The 19,006-nt window shown below is 46.9% G+C and overlaps 1 protein-coding gene across 1 annotated transcript in view; it reads left to right on the plus strand.

The window, feature by feature from the left end:
• RPS2 (ribosomal protein S2) overlaps nucleotides 1-13,288 on the plus strand; it is a 35,164-nt gene extending 21,876 nt beyond the window's left edge. The window contains exons 2-8 of the mRNA XM_073558410.1: nucleotides 2,994-3,134; nucleotides 11,294-11,383; nucleotides 11,464-11,571; nucleotides 11,658-11,831; nucleotides 12,071-12,230; nucleotides 12,997-13,088; nucleotides 13,166-13,288. Of these exons, the coding sequence (XP_073414511.1) occupies nucleotides 2,994-3,134; nucleotides 11,294-11,383; nucleotides 11,464-11,571; nucleotides 11,658-11,831; nucleotides 12,071-12,230; nucleotides 12,997-13,088; nucleotides 13,166-13,249 (849 nt within the window). The 3' untranslated portion in view covers nucleotides 13,250-13,288. The remainder of the gene's footprint in view (nucleotides 1-2,993; nucleotides 3,135-11,293; nucleotides 11,384-11,463; nucleotides 11,572-11,657; nucleotides 11,832-12,070; nucleotides 12,231-12,996; nucleotides 13,089-13,165) is intronic.
• The last annotated feature ends 5,718 nt before the right edge of the window (nucleotides 13,289-19,006 follow it).

Here is a 19,006-nt window from a genome sequence, read left to right on the forward strand (position 1 = left end):
AGGAGAGCTGTGGGCCCCCCGATACCGTGTCTAGGAGAGCTGTGGGCCCCCCGATACCGTGTCTAGGAGAGCTGTGGGCCCCCCGATACCGTGTCTAGGAGAGCTGTGGGCCCCCCGATACCGTGTCTAGGAGAGCTGTGGGCCCCCCGATACCGTGTCTAGGAGAGCTGTGGGCCCCCCGATACCGTGTCTAGGAGAGCTGTGGGCCCCCCGATACCGTGTCTAGGAGAGCTGTGGGCCCCCCGATACCGTGTCTAGGAGAGCTGTGGGCCCCCCGATACCGTGTCTAGGAGAGCTGTGGGCCCCCCGATACCGTGTCTAGGAGAGCTGTGGGCCCCCGATACCGTGTCTAGGAGAGCTGTGGGCCCCCGATACCGTGTCTAGGAGAGCTGTGGGCCCCCGATACCGTGTCTAGGAGAGCTGTGGGCCCCCGATACCGTGTCTAGGAGAGCTGTGGGCCCCCGATACCGTGTCTAGGAGAGCTGTGGGCCCCCGATACCGTGTTATGTCAAGGGAAGCTGTAGGCTCTTCATACTGTGCATAGAGGAGCTGTGGACCCACCATACTGTGTATAGGGAACATGTGGGCCCATAATACTGTATATATGGAAGCTGTGGGCCACCCATACTTTATTTGGGGGAGCTGTAGGGGAAATATACTGTGTATGGTGGATCTGTGAGTCCCTTATTCTGTGTACATTTTGGGACTCTCGACAACATTAAATGTTAAGTGGGCACTTAAGAAACATTATTGTTATGGGGGCACTCAGTTTTGTGACTGTCAGAGGTGGCAGTATCAGTAGGATGAGGAGTTTGTGCAGGCAGGGAATAGATGGGAACGGTGCTGGAAAAGTGAGAAATCATATGTGTCTTTGTTTTAATCTCTGCAGCTGAGACCTAGCTGGAGAAGTTGTCATGATGGTCTGAGCCAGATGGAAGTCACAGGAAAAGTGAATGTTTACATCAGAAAGAACATCACCTGTAAGTCACCATTTATACCTGTAGTGTAAACTCCTGTATGTTCTGCAGTAGTGATATCTAGCACCATAGGGCATTAATAACTTTTATAGAGATTTGTTTTCAGTAATACCATGCTCATCAGCAAGTTATGCTGACAGTTAGGGTGTGCCTCTATAGCTGTAAGCAGGGTTACCGGGGCCCACTCCCATGTTTCGCCCCCCTGAGCTAAACCCCAAGCTACACCTCTGCCAGCAAGTGTAGAAATTCTTTACAAACAGTGATAACACACCCGTAAGCCATCCTGCACCTCACTACCCACAATCACCCGCATTCTTCCCCCCCTGCAGCCTCTCACCTTCACCACGCGGTCCAGGACGAGTCTCGGGAAAGGCTCCGCGCTGTTAGGGCGCCTCCTTTATAGTTTCCTGCCGCCAGCCTGGGCGGTGACGTCACCAGCAGCCACGCCCCATCCTAGCTGCGCGCGCTCGGCTCTCGCGTTGTTTCGCGGTATAAGAGGCGTCTTCCGCCCACTTCCGCCCTTCTAGTCTTTTCGACGTCACGTGAGTAGCTGCTGCTGGCGGGATTGTGAGGGGAGGCCGGGCGGTAATCCGCGGCTATCGGGGCCATCCTGCCCCTTGGCCCCTATATGTTGGGGTAGTTTGAGCGTGTGTGAGCCGGTGGCTGTTTCCATGGTGATATTAGTGGGGGCTCCCTGTAGTGGGGTCCTTGTCTTTCCGGCCTCCTCTGGTAATAAGGACCATGTGCTTCTCTCCGCGGGGGGGTTTACACTTAAGACCATCTTGAGTCTATTGTTACAGTGTGTCAGTGCAGGATTGTGCAGCCTAGACACAACTATGGCGGATGTACAGCTCTGGTCTGCTGTAGGGGGCGCTGTGCTCTGGTCTGCTGTAGGGGGCGCTGTTCTCTGCTGGGCTGATGTAGGGGGCGCTGTTCTCTGCTGGGCTGATGTAGGGGGCGCTGTTCTCTGCTGGGCTGATGTAGGGGGCGCTGTTCTCTGCTGGGCTGATGTAGGGGGCGCTGTTCTCTGCTGGGCTGATGTAGGGGGCGCTGTTCTCTGCTGGGCTGATGTAGGGGGCGCTGTTCTCTGCTGGGCTGGTGTAGGGGGCGCTGTTCTCTGCTGGGCTGGTGTAGGGGGCGCTGTTCTCTGCTGGGCTGGTGTAGGGGGCGCTGTTCTCTGCTGGGCTGGTGTAGGGGGCGCTGTTCTCTGCTGGGCTGGTGTAGGGGGCGCTGTTCTCTGCTGGGCTGGTGTAGGGGGCGCTGTTCTCTGCTGGGCTGGTGTAGGGGGCGCTGTTCTCTGCTGGGCTGGTGTAGGGGGCGCTGTTCTCTGCTGGGCTGGTGTAGGGGGCGCTGTTCTCTGCTGGGCTGGTGTAGGGGGCGCTGTTCTCTGCTGGGCTGGTGTAGGGGGCGCTGTTCTCTGCTGGGCTGGTGTAGGGGGCGCTGTTCTCTGCTGGGCTGGTGTAGGGGGCGCTGTTCTCTGCTGGGCTGGTGTAGGGGGCGCTGTTCTCTGCTGGGCTGGTGTAGGGGGCGCTGTTCTCTGCTGGGCTGGTGTAGGGGGCGCTGTTCTCTGCTGGGCTGGTGTAGGGGGCGCTGTTCTCTGCTGGGCTGGTGTAGGGGGCGCTGTTCTCGGCTGGGCGCTGGGCTGGTGTAGGGGGCGCTGTTCTCGGCTGGGCGCTGGGCTGGTGTAGGGGGCGCTGTTCTCGGCTGGGCTGCTGTAGGGGGCGCTGTTCTCGGCTGTTCTCGGCTGGGCTGCTGTAGGGGGCGCTGTTCTCGGCTGGGCTGCTGTAGGGGGCGCTGTTCTCGGCTGGGCTCTGGGCTGCTGTAGGGGGCGCTGTTCTCGGCTGGCCTCTGGTCTGATGTAGGGGCCCCCATCTTTGCTTGTAACCTCTCAAGCCCCCTTATGACTCCTGGTGTAGGGTGGGCACTGGCAATGACTGGGTTGACATTGATGGGGGAGGGGGGTTCTTTAAACACTTTGATCCTAACGTAACTAAATTTATTTAATGTTTTTTGCAGCAAATGGCGGATGACGCCGGTGCTAATAGGGGAGGTTTCCGCGGAGGCTTTGGCAGTGGGGGCCGAGGCCGGGGTCGTGGAAGAGGCAGGGGCCGCGGAAGAGGACGTGGTGCCCGTGGTGGCAAAGCGGATGACAAAGAAGTGAGTAGATGAATGAAACCTATAGGTAAAGGAGCAGACTCATCACGGCCATCGATGGGTCTCTGTAGTCTAAGATCTCCCTCCAATCCTGATTCTGGAGAGCCTCGGGGCTTTTTCTTAAAGGGGCATTTCCTTGAATGCATGTCTTTGGGACAAAAAGATCGGAGTTTCATTAAAAATTTTAGTTTAGCTTAGACTGTTTCTCTCATCACTTTTGTGGTCATAAATTCGCTGAGGAGCTCGGACACTAGTTACATAGTCTCCCATTGGACATTAAAAGCGAGCTCACACATTCTTAGCCCGTTTTACATCCTGCTGTAGACTAAACTACGAGGGTTCTAAAAGGCAAACTGCAATTACTCAAAATTAGCCCCAAATTCTTCCACTTAAATAGTCTGAGAGGACAGCCCCTTTAAGCTAGCTGTGCAAGGAGAAGCTGTAAAGTGTGAAATAAGGGGCTGGATTGTTGGGATCCTGGAGGAAAGGGGCCATTCTATTAACCCCTTCATGACCCAGCCTATTTTGACCTTAATGACCTGGCCATTTTTTTGCAATTCTGACCAGTGTCCCTTTATGAGGTAATAACTCTGGAACGCTTCAACCAGGGCTGTGGAGTCTGAGTCGGTGCTCATTTTGGTGGAGTCGGTGTAAAATGGACCGACTCCGACTCCTAAAATATATAATAAATTGGGTACAGTAATTCAATGCAGGATGTGCTGAATATTTTTTCATAGGAGTTTGGGAAAGTTATGAAATGTCCTATAAATGGCTGTTATATTCCTGATCTAAGGCTACATTCACACAGCGTTTTTCGTGTTTTTTGAGGATACGTTTTTCAGCTGCAAAAGCTGATCATCTTTTTAAAAAACTGCATCACCTGAAAGGTTTTTGAGCTCATAGATAATGTTTTCAATAGCAAAAGCAGATTAGAAATCTGCTCTATCTATATATCCATTTATCCATATCTGTCTCCATATCTTATCTGTACCAAAAAGAATGAAAGCCGGGTAGTACACCAATATATATTCTGTTCTATCTAAATATCTTGATTATTGGATCATAAAAATGATTAAATGTCTGAGGTTCACATTGTACTACAATAAATTTTTCACTTAAATATAAGCAATATGTGTGGAGTCGGAGTCGGTGTAAGGGAAATTGAGGAGTCGGAGTCACAGGTTTGGCTTACCGACTCCACAGCCCTGGCTTCAACGCATCCTAGCGATTCTGAGATTGTTTTTTCGTGACATATTGGGCTTCATGTTAGTGGTAAATTTAGATCGATAATTTTTGCGTTTATTTGTGAAAAAATCAGAAATTTGGCGAAAATTTTGAAAATTTCGCGATTTTCAAATTTTGAATTTTTATTCTGTTAAACTAGAGAGTTATGTGACACAAAATAGTTACTAAATAACATTTCCCACATGTCTACTTTACATCAGCACAATTTTGGAAGCAAAATATTTTTTTGTTAGGAAGTTATAAGGGTTAAAAGTTGACCAGTGATTTCTCATTTTTACAACAAAATTTACAAAACCATTTTTTTTAGGGACCACCTCACATTTGAAGTCACTTTGAGGGGTCTATATGGCAGAAAATACCCAAAAGTGACACCATTCTAAAAACTGCACCCCTCAAGCTACCCAAAACTACATTCAAGAAGATTATTAACCCTTTAGGTGTTTCACAGGAACTAAAGCAACATGGAAGGAAAAAAAGGACATTTTAATTTTTCCAACCAAAATTTTCTTTCAGCATCAATTTCTTCATTTTTCACATGGGCAACAGGATAAAATGGATCCTAAAATTTGTTGGGCAATTTCCCCTGAGTACACCGATACCTCATATGTGGTCAAAAACCACTGTTTGGGCGCACGGCAGGGCTCAGAAGGGAAGGAGTGCCATTTGACTTTTTGAATGGAAAATATGCTGGAATATTTAGCGCTTGCCATGTCGCGTTTGGAGAGTCGCTGTGTGCCTAAACACTGGAGCTCCCCCACAAGTGACCCCATTTTGGAAACTAGACCCCCCCAAGGAACTTATCTAGATGCATAGTGATCACTTTGAACCCCCAGGTGCTTCTCAAATTGATCCGTAAAAAAAGTACTTTTTTTCACAAAAATTATCTTTTAGCCTCAGTTTTTTCATTTTCACATGGGCAACAGGATAAAATGGATCCTAAAATTTGTTGGGCAATTTCTCCTGAGTACACCGATGCCTCATATGTGGTCATAAACCACTGTTTGGGTGCACGGCAGGGCCCGGAAGGGAAGGAGCGCCATTTGACTTTTTGAATGGAAAATTCGCTCCAATCGTTATCGGACACCATGTCGCGTTTGGAGAGCCCCTGTGTGCCTAAACATTGGAGCTCCCCCACAAGTGACACCATTTTGGAAACTAGACCCCTTAAGGAACTTATCTAGATGTGTAGTGAGCACTTTGAACCCCCAAGTGCTTCACAAAAGTTTATAACATAGAGCAGTGAAAATAAAAAATCATTTTTTTTCCTCAAAAATGATTTTTTAGCACGCTATTTTTTATTTTCACAAGGGTAACAGGAGAAATTGGATGCCAAAAGTTGTTGTCCAGTTTGTCCTGAGTATGCTGGTACCCCATATGTGGGGGGGGCACTGTTTGGGTGCACGGCAGGGCGCAGAAGGGAATGAGCGCCATTTGACTTTTTGAAATGAAAATTAGCTCCAATCGTTAGCGGACACCATGTCGTGTTTGGAGAGCCCCTGTGTGCCTAAACTTTGGAGCTCCCCCACAAATGACCCCATTTTGGAAACTAGACCCCCTAAGGAACTTATCTAGATGCATAGTGAGCACTTTGAACCCCCAGGTGATTCACAGAAGTTTATAATGCAGAGCAGTGAAAATAAAAAATCATTTTTTTTTCCTAAAAAAAAATTTTTTAGTTGGCAATTTTTTATTTTCACAAGGGTACTAGGATAAATTGGACCCCAAAAGTTGTTGTCCAGTTTGTCCTGAGTACGCTGGTACCCCATATGTGGGGGGGAACCACTGTTTGGGCACACGTTGGGGCTCAGCAGGGAAGTAGTGACATTTTGAAATGCTGACTTTGATGGAATGGTCTGCGGGCGTCATGTTACATTTGCTGAGCCCCTGTGTGCCTAAACAGTAGAAACCCCCCACAAGTGACCCCATTTTGGAAACTAGACCCCCCAAGGAACTTATCTAGATGTGTGGTGAGCACCTTGAACCCCCAAGTGCTTCACAGAAGTTTATAATGCAGAGCCGTGAAAATAAAAAATCATTTTTTTTCCCTCAAAAAAAATGAATTTTAGCACGCAATTTTTTTTTCACAAGGGTAACAGGAGAAATTGGACCCCAAAAGATGTTGTCCAGTTTGTCCTGAGTACGCTGATACCCCATATGTGGGGGATGACCACTGTATGGGCACACGTCAGGGCTCGGAAGGGAAGTAGTGACGTTTTGGTATGCAGACTTTGATGGAATGGTCTGCGGGCATCATGTTACATTTGCAGAGCCCTTGATGTACCTAAACTGTGGAAACCCCCCACAAGTGACCCCATTTTGGAAACTAGACCCCCCAAGAAACTTATCTAGATGTGTGGTGAGCACCTTGAACCCCGAAGTGCTTCACAGAAGATTGTAACGCAGAGCCATGAAAATAAAAAATCTTTTTTTTTCCTCAAAAAATGAATTTTTAGCTCGCAATTTTTTATTTTCACAAGGGTAACAGGAGAAATTGGACCCCAAAAGTTGTTGTCCAGTTTGTCCTGAGTATGCTGGTATCCCATATGTGGGGAGGGACCATTGTTTGGGCACACGTCGGGGCTCGGAAGGGAAGTAGTGACGTTTTGAAATACCGACTTGATCGAATGGTCTGCGGGCATCATGTTACGTTTGCAGAGCCTCTGATGTGCCTAAACTGTGGAAACCCCCCACAAGTGACCCCATTTTGGAAACTAGACCACCAAGGAACTTATCTAGATGTGTGGTGAGCAGCACTTTGAACCCCCAAGTGCTTCACAGAAGTTTATAACGCAGAACCGTGAAAATAAAAAATCTTTTTTTTCCTCAAAAAATGATTTTTTAGCCCGCAATTTTTTATTTTCACAAGGGTAACAGGAGAAATTGGACCCCAAAAGTTGTTGTCCAGTTTGTCCTGAGTACGCTGGTACCCCATATGTGGGGGGGGAACCATTGTTTGGGCACACGTCAAGGCTCGGAATGGAAGTAGTGACGTTTTGAAATGCAGACTTTGATGGAATAGTCTGCGGTCGTCATTACGTTTGCAGAGCCCCTGAAGTGCCTAAACAGTGGAAACCCCCCACAAGTGACCCCATTTTGGAAACCAGACCTTCCAAGGAACGTATGTAAGATGTTGTGAGCACTTTGAACCCCCCCAAGTGCTTCACAGAAGTTTATAATGCAGAGACGTGAAAATGAAAAAATCATTTTTTTCCACAAAAATAATTTTTTAGCCCCCAATTTTTTATTTTCCCAAGGGTAACACGAGAAATTAGTCCCCAAAAGTTGTGCAATTTTTCCTGAGTACGCTGATACCTCATATGTTGGGGTAAACCACTGTTTGGGCACACGTCAGGGCTTGGAAGGGAGGGAGCACCGTTTGACTTTTTGAACGCAAAATTGGCTGGAATCAATGGTTGCACCATGTCGCGTTTGGCGACCCCCTGATGTGCCTAAACAGTGGAAACCCCTCAATTCTAACTCCAACCCTAACCGCAACACACCCCAACACATGCCTAACCCTAATTCCAACCCTAACCCTAATTCCAACCCTAACCCTAATTCCAACCCTAACCCTAATTCCAACCCTAACCCTAATTCCAACCCTAACCCTAATTCCAACCCTAACCCTAATTCCAACCCTAACCCTAATTCCAACCCTAACCCTAATTCCAACCCTAACCCTAATTCCAACCCTAACCCTAATTCCAACCCTAATTCCAACCCTAACCCTAATTCCGACCCTAACCCTAATTCCGACCCTAACCCTAATTCCGACCCTAACCCTAATTCCGACCCTAACCCTAATTCCGACCCTAACCCTAATTCCGACCCTAACCCTAATTCCGACCCTAATTCCGACCCTAATTCCGACCCTAATTCCGACCCTAATTCCGACCCTAATTCCGACCCTAATTCCGACCCTAACCCTAATTCCGACCCTAACCCTAATTCCGACCCTAACCCTAATTCCGACCCTAACCCTAATTCCGACCCTAACCCTAATTCCGACCCTAACCCTAATTCCGACCCTAACCCTAATTCCGACCCTAACCCTAATTCCGACCCTAACCCTAATTCCGACCCTAACCCTAATTCCGACCCTAACCCTAATTCCGACCCTAACCCTAATTCCGACCCTAACCCTAATTCCGACCCTGACCCTAATTCCGACCCTGACCCTAATTCCGACCCTGACCCTAATTCCGACCCTGACCCCGACCCTAATTCCGACCCTAATTCCGACCCTAATTCCGACCCTAATTCCGACCCTAATTCCGACCCTAATTCCGACCCTAATTCCGACCCTAATTCCGATTCCGACCCTAATTCCGATTCCGACCCTAATTCCGATTCCGACCCTAATTCCGATTCCGACCCTAATTCCGATTCCGACCCTAATTCCGATTCCGACCCTAATTCCGACCCTAACCCTAATTCCGACCCTAACCCTAATTCCGACCCTAACCCTAATTCCGACCCTAACCCTAATTCCGACCCTAACCCTAATTCCGACCCTAACCCTAATTCCGACCCTAACCCTAATTCCGACCCTAACCCTAATTCCGACCCTAACCCTAATTCCGACCCTAACCCTAATTCCGACCCTAACCCTAATTCCGACCCTAACCCTAATTCCGACCCTAACCCTAATTCCGACCCTAACCCTAATTCCGACCCTAACCCTAATTCCGACCCTAACCCTAATTCCGACCCTAACCCTAATTGAAAAATAAAAATATTTTCTTTATTTTATTAGTTCTGCCTACCTATGGGGGTGATAATCGGGGGGTTTATTTACTTTTTCTTTCATTTTGATCACTGTGAGAGTGATCAAAATGAAAGAATGGAATCTGCAGCCGGCAGATTCGGGCGGGCGCACTGCGCATGCGCCCGCCATTTTCTAAGATGGCGGCGCCCATGAACCGGACCCGCCGGACACCGGGAGCGACAGGGGGACTTAGAAGGTGCCGGGGGAGGTGAGAGTGGGTGAGGGGGGGATCGGAAGCTGGTGGGGAGCGGAGGGAATGGGAGGGGGGGCAGATGATGACAGCGGCGGCAGATCGCAGCTGTCATTCAGTTGCGGGGGGGGGGGGCCATCGCCGGTGGGGGGGGTGGAATCGGTGTCTCCAGCCATGTCCAATGCTACAGCAGCATCGGCCATGGCTGGATTGTAATATTTCATCAATTTTCATTGATGAAATATTACTATCGCTCTGATTGGCTGTTTCACTTTTAACAGCCAATCAGAGCGATCGTAGCCACGTGGGGGCGAAGCCACGCCCCCTGTGGCGAAGAACAAAGCCCCCTGTATCTGCGGGTCGGGTGACCTTTCAGTGACCTAGGTCACCCGACCCGCAGGGGGGCTTTAAAGTCATGACGCCACATAGGCGTCATGGGTCGTTCTGACATGACTTTTCATGACGCCTACGTGGCGTCAAAGGTCGTGAAGGGGTTAAAGGGATATCTGTGCTGCAGAATTCCACCTTGGAGGGGAAGGTGAACAGTGCTGATACGAGCGCACATACCCGCTGAGACCCATGCATAACATCTGCCAATCAAGCACCCATCTTGGCAGATATGTAGTGTGGTAACATCATTGGCACCACTCACCTACAATGTTCTGTCAGACATCCCCTTTAATATATTACTTAAGGGCATACTGATAGGATTTGGAGATTGTGGTCAGTTCATAGACTGATATCTGTGGTGCTCCTTCTGGATTTGCATTTCTGGGGGGCAGAGAACTTTCTATGCAGTATTAATTTATTTTAAATGACAAAGGAATAAAAACTATCCAAATCTGAACACTTGAGCCCCAACTCAAAAAAAAAAAAAAAATCCCCTCCCCCCAACAACCCACCACCCTTTCAAGCACCAGTCCATACTCAACCAAAACCCAAATTACAGTACACATAGAAATAAAGTCTCTTCGGTGCACAGTCCATGCATAGGAGAATCTGGGCGCAGTCCATGCATAGGAGAATCTGGGCGCAGTCCATGCATAGGAGAATCTGGGCGCAGTCCATGCATAGGAGAATCTGGGCGCAGTCCATGCATAGGAGAATCTGGGCGCAGTCCATGCATAGGAGAATCTGGGCGCAGTCCATGCATAGGAGAATCTGGGCGCAGTCCATGCATAGGAGAATCTGGGCGCAGTCCATGCATAGGAGAATCTGGGCGCAGTCCATGCATAGGAGAATCTGGGCGCAGTCCATGCATAGGAGAATCTGGGCGCAGTCCATGCATAGGAGAATCTGGGCGCAGTCCATGCATAGGAGAATCTGGGCGCAGTCCATGCATAGGAGAATCTGGGCGCAGTCCATGCATAGGAGAATCTGGGCGCAGTCCATGCATAGGAGAATCTGGGCGCAGTCCATGCATAGAGTATCTCTTTAGCACAACATTATAAACAATTTTTTCGGACCGCCCAAGGAGACCGAAGTTTGTCAAAATATGCACTTCTGCTTTTGGAATAAACCCTTTCAACAAAGATTAGAGACTTCACATGTTTGATGAATTCCCTACTGGGTGGAGGCCTCTGAGGCAATTTTCCCCATGTGTTCCACTCGCAAGTCATCAATGTGTACCCCAGAATAGAAATCTGTGTCTTTAGACGCTGTACATTCATATGCCAATTCTATAAGGTTAAGAACCACAATCCAAAATATATGTAATATAATTAAGTTGGACGTACTGACATTCTCTAATTTCAGGTAGACGAAATTCCTCCTGTAGACATGCACAGGTTCTGAGTACTTCATTACTGATTAACACATAAGTTTTATGGACCTGAAATTTCCAAATTCAGATAAATTTGCAAATTCTGGGAGATATTAATTATTCCTTATGCATGAATATATCAAATTTTATTTTGAATTTAACCACTATCCAGTATTAATTTTAATAACATTTTACAGTGGGTTCCAGTCACCAAACTTGGCCGTCTTGTCAAGGACATGAAGATCAAGTCCTTGGAGGAAATTTACCTGTTCTCCCTGCCAATCAAGGTATGTGAAGTCTGTAGTTTCATCCCCTCCCCCGCACCATCACTTGGGTGTTTTCAGAGTTAACCCTTCACATCTTCCAGGAGTCAGAGATCATTGACTTTTTCCTGGGTACCTCTCTGAAGGATGAGGTCCTGAAGATCATGCCTGTGCAGAAGCAGACCCGTGCCGGACAGCGTACTAGGTTCAAGGTGGGTCTTCTATTCCTGTGCCCACCCTACTCCCGACCTCAGTGATTATACAGACACAAATGTAAATATTTCTTACGTATTTTCAGGCTTTTGTGGCTATTGGAGACTTCAACGGCCATGTTGGTCTCGGTGTGAAATGCTCCAAAGAAGTCGCCACCGCCATCAGAGGCGCCATCATCTTGGCTAAGCTGTCCGTTGTACCTGTGCGCAGAGGCTACTGGGGTAACAAGATCGGCAAACCGCACACCGTGCCCTGCAAGGTAGGAAATCCTAGGGGCCTTTGTGATACTACTACACAATCGTGCGCCGTCTCAGCTCTGCTCAGTCATATGTATACATGTGTGATTGGCGTTTTCACAGAGGCAGAGCAATAGGCCCCTGTGCACGGCGGGCTGACTCTATAAATGGGCTTCCTGTTCCTGTTTGAGGCCTGACACTCATTGTCCTTAAAACTTCCTGTGGTGCCAAGTGATAAAATGGCTATAATGTTGTCTTCCAGGTGACCGGACGTTGTGGCTCTGTCCTGGTGCGTCTCATCCCTGCACCTAGGGGTACCGGCATTGTGTCTGCTCCTGTTCCCAAGAAGCTGCTGATGATGGCTGGTATTGATGACTGTTACACCTCGGCCAGGGGCTGCACTGCCACCCTGGGTAACTTTGGTAAGTTGACCCTTAAATTTAAGAGGTCTACAAATGGTTTGTACTTGCAGATGGTCACATAAAGGTCATTAGGCCACTTTCTGCAAATGTCAGAACCCTGTAATAAGCGATTATGGTCTTTACATAGTCTGGTCTCCAGGGGGGCTTATCCCCAGTGTTTGCCCTCATCTATGTTCTCCAGTAGTTGAATAACCCTATTATGAATCTACTGGTTTTTCACTATCCATAGAATAGTGAAGGAACTTGCTGATCCCTGAGGGTCTGACTGCTGCGACCTCCAACAATCAAAAAACGAGGCTCTAGAGTATGGTGCCTTTATGGCCTTGATCTGAGCGACTGCTGGGTATGGCATCGGCAGTCTCCTAGACAATGAATAGAGCAGTGGAGTGTGTTCCTCACTGTTGCATCACCACTAGCTTCCAGCAGTGAGGCCTTGGATATGCTGGGAGTTGTAGTTCTGAATAGATGAAGAGCCACAGGTTGCAGATTACTCTTGCATAATGGGCAATACTCCATTAGCTGTTTAGTCATCATTATGTGTGATAAAAGTTCTGGTTCTCTCTGCTCTACCCAGTTACATCTGTCTGTGGTGTTGCTGTCACTATGAGAGAGAAAAAGCAACTGAGCTCCATTTGCACGGCAGGGTGGCCGCCATTATGGCTGCTCTGCTCCCTTATGAAGCTCTATAGCTATTTGTAATGTGGGAGGCTGCGGTGTGGAGGCCGCACACTGATCGCTTCGTGTGACCGACTCTTGTTCTCCGCAGCCAAGGCCACCTTTGATGCAATCTCCAGGACGTACAGCTACCTGACTCCAGATCTCTGGAAGGAAACGGTCTTCACAAAGTCTCCATACCAGGTAAGTGCAATTCCCTGTATACTTTACAACCAAGCCAGCTGTGTATTATATACTCACACATCTCTCTCCACCTCCAGGAGTACACAGACCATCTGGCAAAGAACCACACCCGAGTGTCTGTGCAGAGGACCCAAGCTGCCGCTGTCCCGGCCACCTCCTGATCTGGTTGAATGAAATAAAGTTCATGATCATCACAGTAACCCCTTGTGTGCTGCATTTTGCTAGTTATCACTCTTTCCAGTATTTAGACTGACAACTCCATAATGTTGGCTCTATATACTCTGTATGTCACTAATCTGATGCTGAGGTGTAAAATCTAAATTTGATTCACAGCATGTTAGACCAGTTTTTAACAGAACTTGAGTCCAATAGCATTTTGGGAGGGATCGTTTACATTTTTCAAGATTTGAAATAGCTGGTGGCTGGCCTGTGGTTGTTTGTGGCTGCTCCCAGCCCTACAGAGACAAAAACTAGACGTTTGAGCTTAGGTGAGTATACATTTTTATTTTAACCTCCTAGTTGGGTGGGTGGGAAACTCTTTTTCTGCCAATGGCCATTTGGAAATATACCATCTGTCAAGGGCTGTACAAAATTAAGTTCCTCCTAATGTGATGGCTGGAGCTGCTGGTTAGGAGATGATGCTGATGCTACTCATAACTGCTTTTCCAGATCTGTCAGTTTGGACTGCAGTTGACACTGCAATGTGTTCTGTAAAGAACTTGGAGCAGTAAGTTGTGCTGAACACACCTGTATATTAAACTGCAGATCTCTTCACGGGGGAAATCACTGCTCACATAACTATTGTAGAATGCAAGCAGTTAGAGGTCTGCTGTATATACATCCCATAGGAGACACGGAGACTGCTGTATATACATCACATAGGAGACACTATGCCTTCCATATATAACTCACATAGACAGACTGCTGTACAAAAAGCCATGTGGGAGATGCCAAGGCTGCTGTATATACATCACATCTGAGACTGCTGTTTATATATCACATGGGTTTAAATTTAAAAAAAACTGACTGCCACATCCAAGCATAAACTAAGTGTGAACAGGTGCTTAACCTAGTGTCACCAACTCTATACATTCAAACAAAAGTGTGCTTCCTTTTTTGTTTGTATATGAGTTGGTGACTCTAGGTTAAGCACCTGTTCACACTTAGTTTATGCTTGGATGTGACGGTCAGTTTTTTAAATTTGTATTCGTTAACTTCCTGACTGAGCACTCCACCTCTTAGCCGCAGGTGGTTTTAATCACGGCAGGGCCACCACCCCTCCACAGAGATTTCAGTCTTAAGGAGAGTATTTACATAGACTAAAGTCTTCATCTGTATAGGAACCTGAGGATCGGCATTAGGTAAGGGTCCTGGAATACTAGAAATGCTTTACCGTGGCTTTCAGGTACACATATATTGGCCATTTTATGCGCTAAGCTTTCTCAATTTTTCATATTTCTAATGCAGTAATGCAACTCATTCATATTTCATGTTTGCATGCTATGGCGCTACAGTGTGCTTCCTTTTTTATATATCACATGGGGATGCAGACTGCATATATATCACATGAGACTAGCACTGTTGTATACAAAACATCGGGACAGACTGCTCTATAGATATGACATAGGAGAGGCAGAGTCTGCGGTCTATACATCACATAGGAGACACTGGGACTGTTGTATATACATCACATAGGAGACACTAGGACTGGAGTTTATTTCTGTTTGAGCAGACTCATGGATGTTAGTGGGCTGCTGGAGGTCGTTTTGCAGGGCTCTCAATGCTTCTCCAGTTTCTTGTACAAAGGAGGAGGTTGTGGTCCTGCCGCTAGGTTGTTATAATATTATTATAGTGCCATTTATTCCATGGTGCTTTACATGTGAGGAGGGGTATACATAATACATACAAGTACAGTGATCTTAAACAATACAAGTCACGACTGGTACAGGATGAGCGATGACCCTGCCTGTGAGGGCTCACAATCTACAACAGGATGGGTGAGGATACAGTAGGCGAGGGTAGAGCTGGTCGTGCAGCGGTTTGGTGGATCGGTGGTTACTGCAAGTTGTAGGCTTGTCGGAAGAGATAGGTCTTCAGGTTCTTTTTGAAGGTTTCCATGGTAGGTGAGAGTCTGTTGTGGTAGACAGTTCCAGAATAGAGGGGATGCGCGGGAGAAATCTTGTATGCGATTGTGGGAAGGGGAGTACAGAAGGAGATCTTGTGAGGATCGGAGGTTTCGTGCAGGTAAGTACCGGGAGACGATGTCACAGGTGTACGGAGGACTCAGGTTGTGGATGGCTTTGTATGTCATGGTTAGGGTTTTGAACTGGAGTCTTTGGGTAATGGGGAGCCAGTGCAGGGATTGACAGAGGGGAGAGGCAGGGGGACAGGTGGGTTAGTCGGGCAGCAGAATTTAGAATAGATTGGAGGGGTGCGAGAGTGTTCGAGGGGAGGCCACAGAGCAGGAGGTTGCCGTAGTCAAGGCGGGAGATGAGGGCATGGACTAGGGTTTTTGCAGATTCTTGGTTGACGAATGTACGGATCCGTGAAATATTTTTGAGTTTGAAGGAGAGATCAGTGTCAAGGATAACCCCGAGGCAGCGAGCTTGTGGGACTGGGGAGAGTGGGCAGCCATTTACGGTAATGGATAGGTTTGTTGGGGGGGGGGGGGGGTCACGGGAGATGGGGGAAAGATGATGAATTCTGTTTTGTCCATGTTAAGTTTCAGAAATCTAGCGGAGAAGAAGGATGAAATAGTGGTCAGACATTGAGGGATTCTGGTTAGTAGGGAGGTGATATCTGGTCCAGAGATGTAGATCTGTGTGTCATCAGCATAGAGATGATACTGAAAGCCATGAGATTCTATGAGCTGTCCCAGGCCAAAGGTGTAAATGGAGAAGAGCAGGGGTCCTAGGACTGAACCTTGTGGGACTCCCGACCGACCAGATGCATATGATCAAGCCAAAGTAAACAAGGTCATAAATAATACTGGGGTAAAGCAGGGGGTTAGTTGAGAGACATACCAAGTGAATGCAATGAGCAGAGGTAAGAAGTCTTTGTGGAAAGCTGAATGACATACCAAGTGAATGCTGTGTGCAGAGGTAACAAGTCTTTGTGGAAAGCTGAAAAGTCCTCCTGTGGCCCCCCTCCACATCTCTTGGAATCTGCTCCATGCACTAGACAATGCTGACAGATACAGCTACCCTTCTTGCCACCGCTGACATTGATGTGCCATCCTGGATGAGCTGCACTACATTAGCAACTTCTGTGGGTTGTAGACTCCGCTTCATGCTACTGTACAGTATCTCTAGGGGTGTGAGCAATGACAAAATGCAAAAGTGACCAAAACAGCAGCTAAAAAGGATGAGAACAGAGAAATGGTCTGTGGTCACCCCCCTGCAGAACCACTCCTTTATAGGGGCTGTCTTGCTAGTTGCCGATCATTTCTACCTGTTGTCTGTTCCATTTGCGCAACAGCAGGAGAAATTAATTTACAATCAGCGTTGCTTCATAACTGGACAGGCTGATTTCACAGAAGTGTGATTTGAGTTGGTGTTACACTGTGTTTGGTAAAGCATTCCCTTTGTTTTTTGGGCAGCGTACATCACATGGGGACAGACTGCTCTTTACCTACCACAGACAGATTGCATATACATCACATAGGAGACTGGGACTTCTGTAAAAATATTCAGAATTGAGAGTCCTCAGTGGTTGATGCCATCTTTTCAGTTAGCCATTAAAAGGTAACACATTGCAAGCTTTCGAGACTACTCAGGTCTCTTCATCAGGCTAGACTAATACAAAATCTGAAGGGTCACATATTTATGCACAATACAGCACAGAAAAAATGCAATAGATGAGACAAGTGATGTGAAGCAGAATTATGATTATAGGAGAGGGAGAAACAAATATTGCTCCAGTTCATAGATGGGAGTCTGGATGTTTTATTGTCCTCCGATTGGGGTCTCCTAATGTGTTGTGATGCCCCCACAAGGTCTTAGGAGCAAATTCCTTAATTGATGTAAAAAGACGAAGGAAGCAAACAGGCAACTTATGGACACGCTACTATAGAAAATTGGAGTTGGATCCTACACAGTACTATTATAAGGAGCTAAACAAGTTGGTCTCTTGTCTGCCTGACCAGTCCATAAGAGCCGGTGCTGACCTGATACCAGAGAGTCCAAGAATAGGGACATTCTACATGCTTCCCAAAATCTGGAAATCCAGGAAGACCCAATTATTTCATGTGTGGGCACCCTCACTGAGCAGGTATCTGGATGGGCAGAGGGTATTCTTAAACCACTGGTGGAGGATACACCCAGCTACATTCAGGACACAACTGACCTATTGAATAAACTAGCAGCAATAGGTCCTCTGCCAGAAGAAACCATCCTGGCCAGCATGGATGTGGAATCTTTGTACTCTAATATCCCACACCAAGATGGATTAAATGCCTGCAAATTCTTCATGGAAAACACAGACTGATGGTGTGGTGAAACTTATAAAATTCATCCTCACCCACAATTACTTTGAATTTGACAACAAGATCTATCTACAGCAGACTGGCACAGCTATGGGAAGCAAAATGGCTCCACAGTATGCAAATCTTTTCATGGCCAAGCTTGAAAGCAACTTTTTGTCATCAGGCCCCTGGCCTACTACCGCTTCATTGATGATATTTTAATCATCTGGCCGGAGTCTGAGCAAGAGCTAAAGACGTTCCACGAACAGTTTAATCAATTTCATCTCGCCATCAATTTAACACTCAACTACTCCAGCACTGAGCTAAAAAAACAATGAAATAGAGGCATCCCTGTATCAGAAGCCAATTGACCGTCCAACATACCTTAAATGGGACAGTTTCCATCCAAAACACATAAAGAACTCTTATCTATAGCCAAGCCATCCGATACAATCGTATATGTTCCAACCCCATGGATAGAGACAAACACCTTGGTCACCTCAAAAAGACCTTTCTGAATCGGGGCTACCATCCAAGAACAGTTGAAAACCAAATTACAAGAGCCACCAGAATGTCAAGGAATCACCTACATTACAAAGCTAAAGAAGAAAATAAGCGGGTGCCTCTAGTGGTCACCTACAACCCAAATCTGGAAGTGCTAAGGGGAGCTGCACGGAAATTACAACCTTTACTACAAAAAGATGGCCGATTACAATCCATACTTCCAGACCCCCCCACTGCTGTGTTTTAGGCAGCCCCCAAATCTAAGAAGCATCATTGTCAGAAGCTCCCTGTCCTCTCCAACAGCTGGAGGAACCTTTCCGTGCAACCAGAAAAAAGGTAAAACCTGTCCATTTATAATGACCACGGACAAGATAAAGATCCCCAACTCACATCAGGACTACAAGATCCCAGGTACTTTCAGCTACATCACATCTAATGTGGTATACTTAATTATTTGTACTAAATGTCCAACTGGGAGTCTGTATGTGGGGGAGACGGGGCAAAAACTGAGATCAAGGATGAATTCTCATCACCACACAATTAGAGAAAAAAGAATGGATCTACCTGTGGCAAAACATTTTTGTATGATGGACCATAACATCAGGGATATGAAATTACTGGTATTGAAAGGTAACTTCACATCTCAGAGACAGAGAAGAGTCTGTGAGTATAAATTTATGACGACCTTTGACACTGAATGCTGGAATGAATGTGTCGCATGGATTTATGTCTTTTTACATCAATTAAGGAATTTGCTCCTAAGACCTTGTGGAAGCATCACAACACATTAGGAGACCCCAATCGGAGGACAATAAAACATCCAGACTCCTTATCTATGAACTGGAGCAATATTTATGTTTCTCCCTCTCCCATAGTCATAATTCTGCTTCACATCACTTGTCTTATCTATTGCATTTTTTCTGTGCTGTATTGTGCATAAATATGTGACCCT

This window comes from Dendrobates tinctorius, unplaced genomic scaffold, assembly GCF_039654945.1.
Source record: "Dendrobates tinctorius isolate UK_male_01 unplaced genomic scaffold, ASM3965494v1 ptg000257l, whole genome shotgun sequence".
Classification (NCBI taxonomy): domain Eukaryota; kingdom Metazoa; phylum Chordata; class Amphibia; order Anura; family Dendrobatidae; genus Dendrobates; species Dendrobates tinctorius.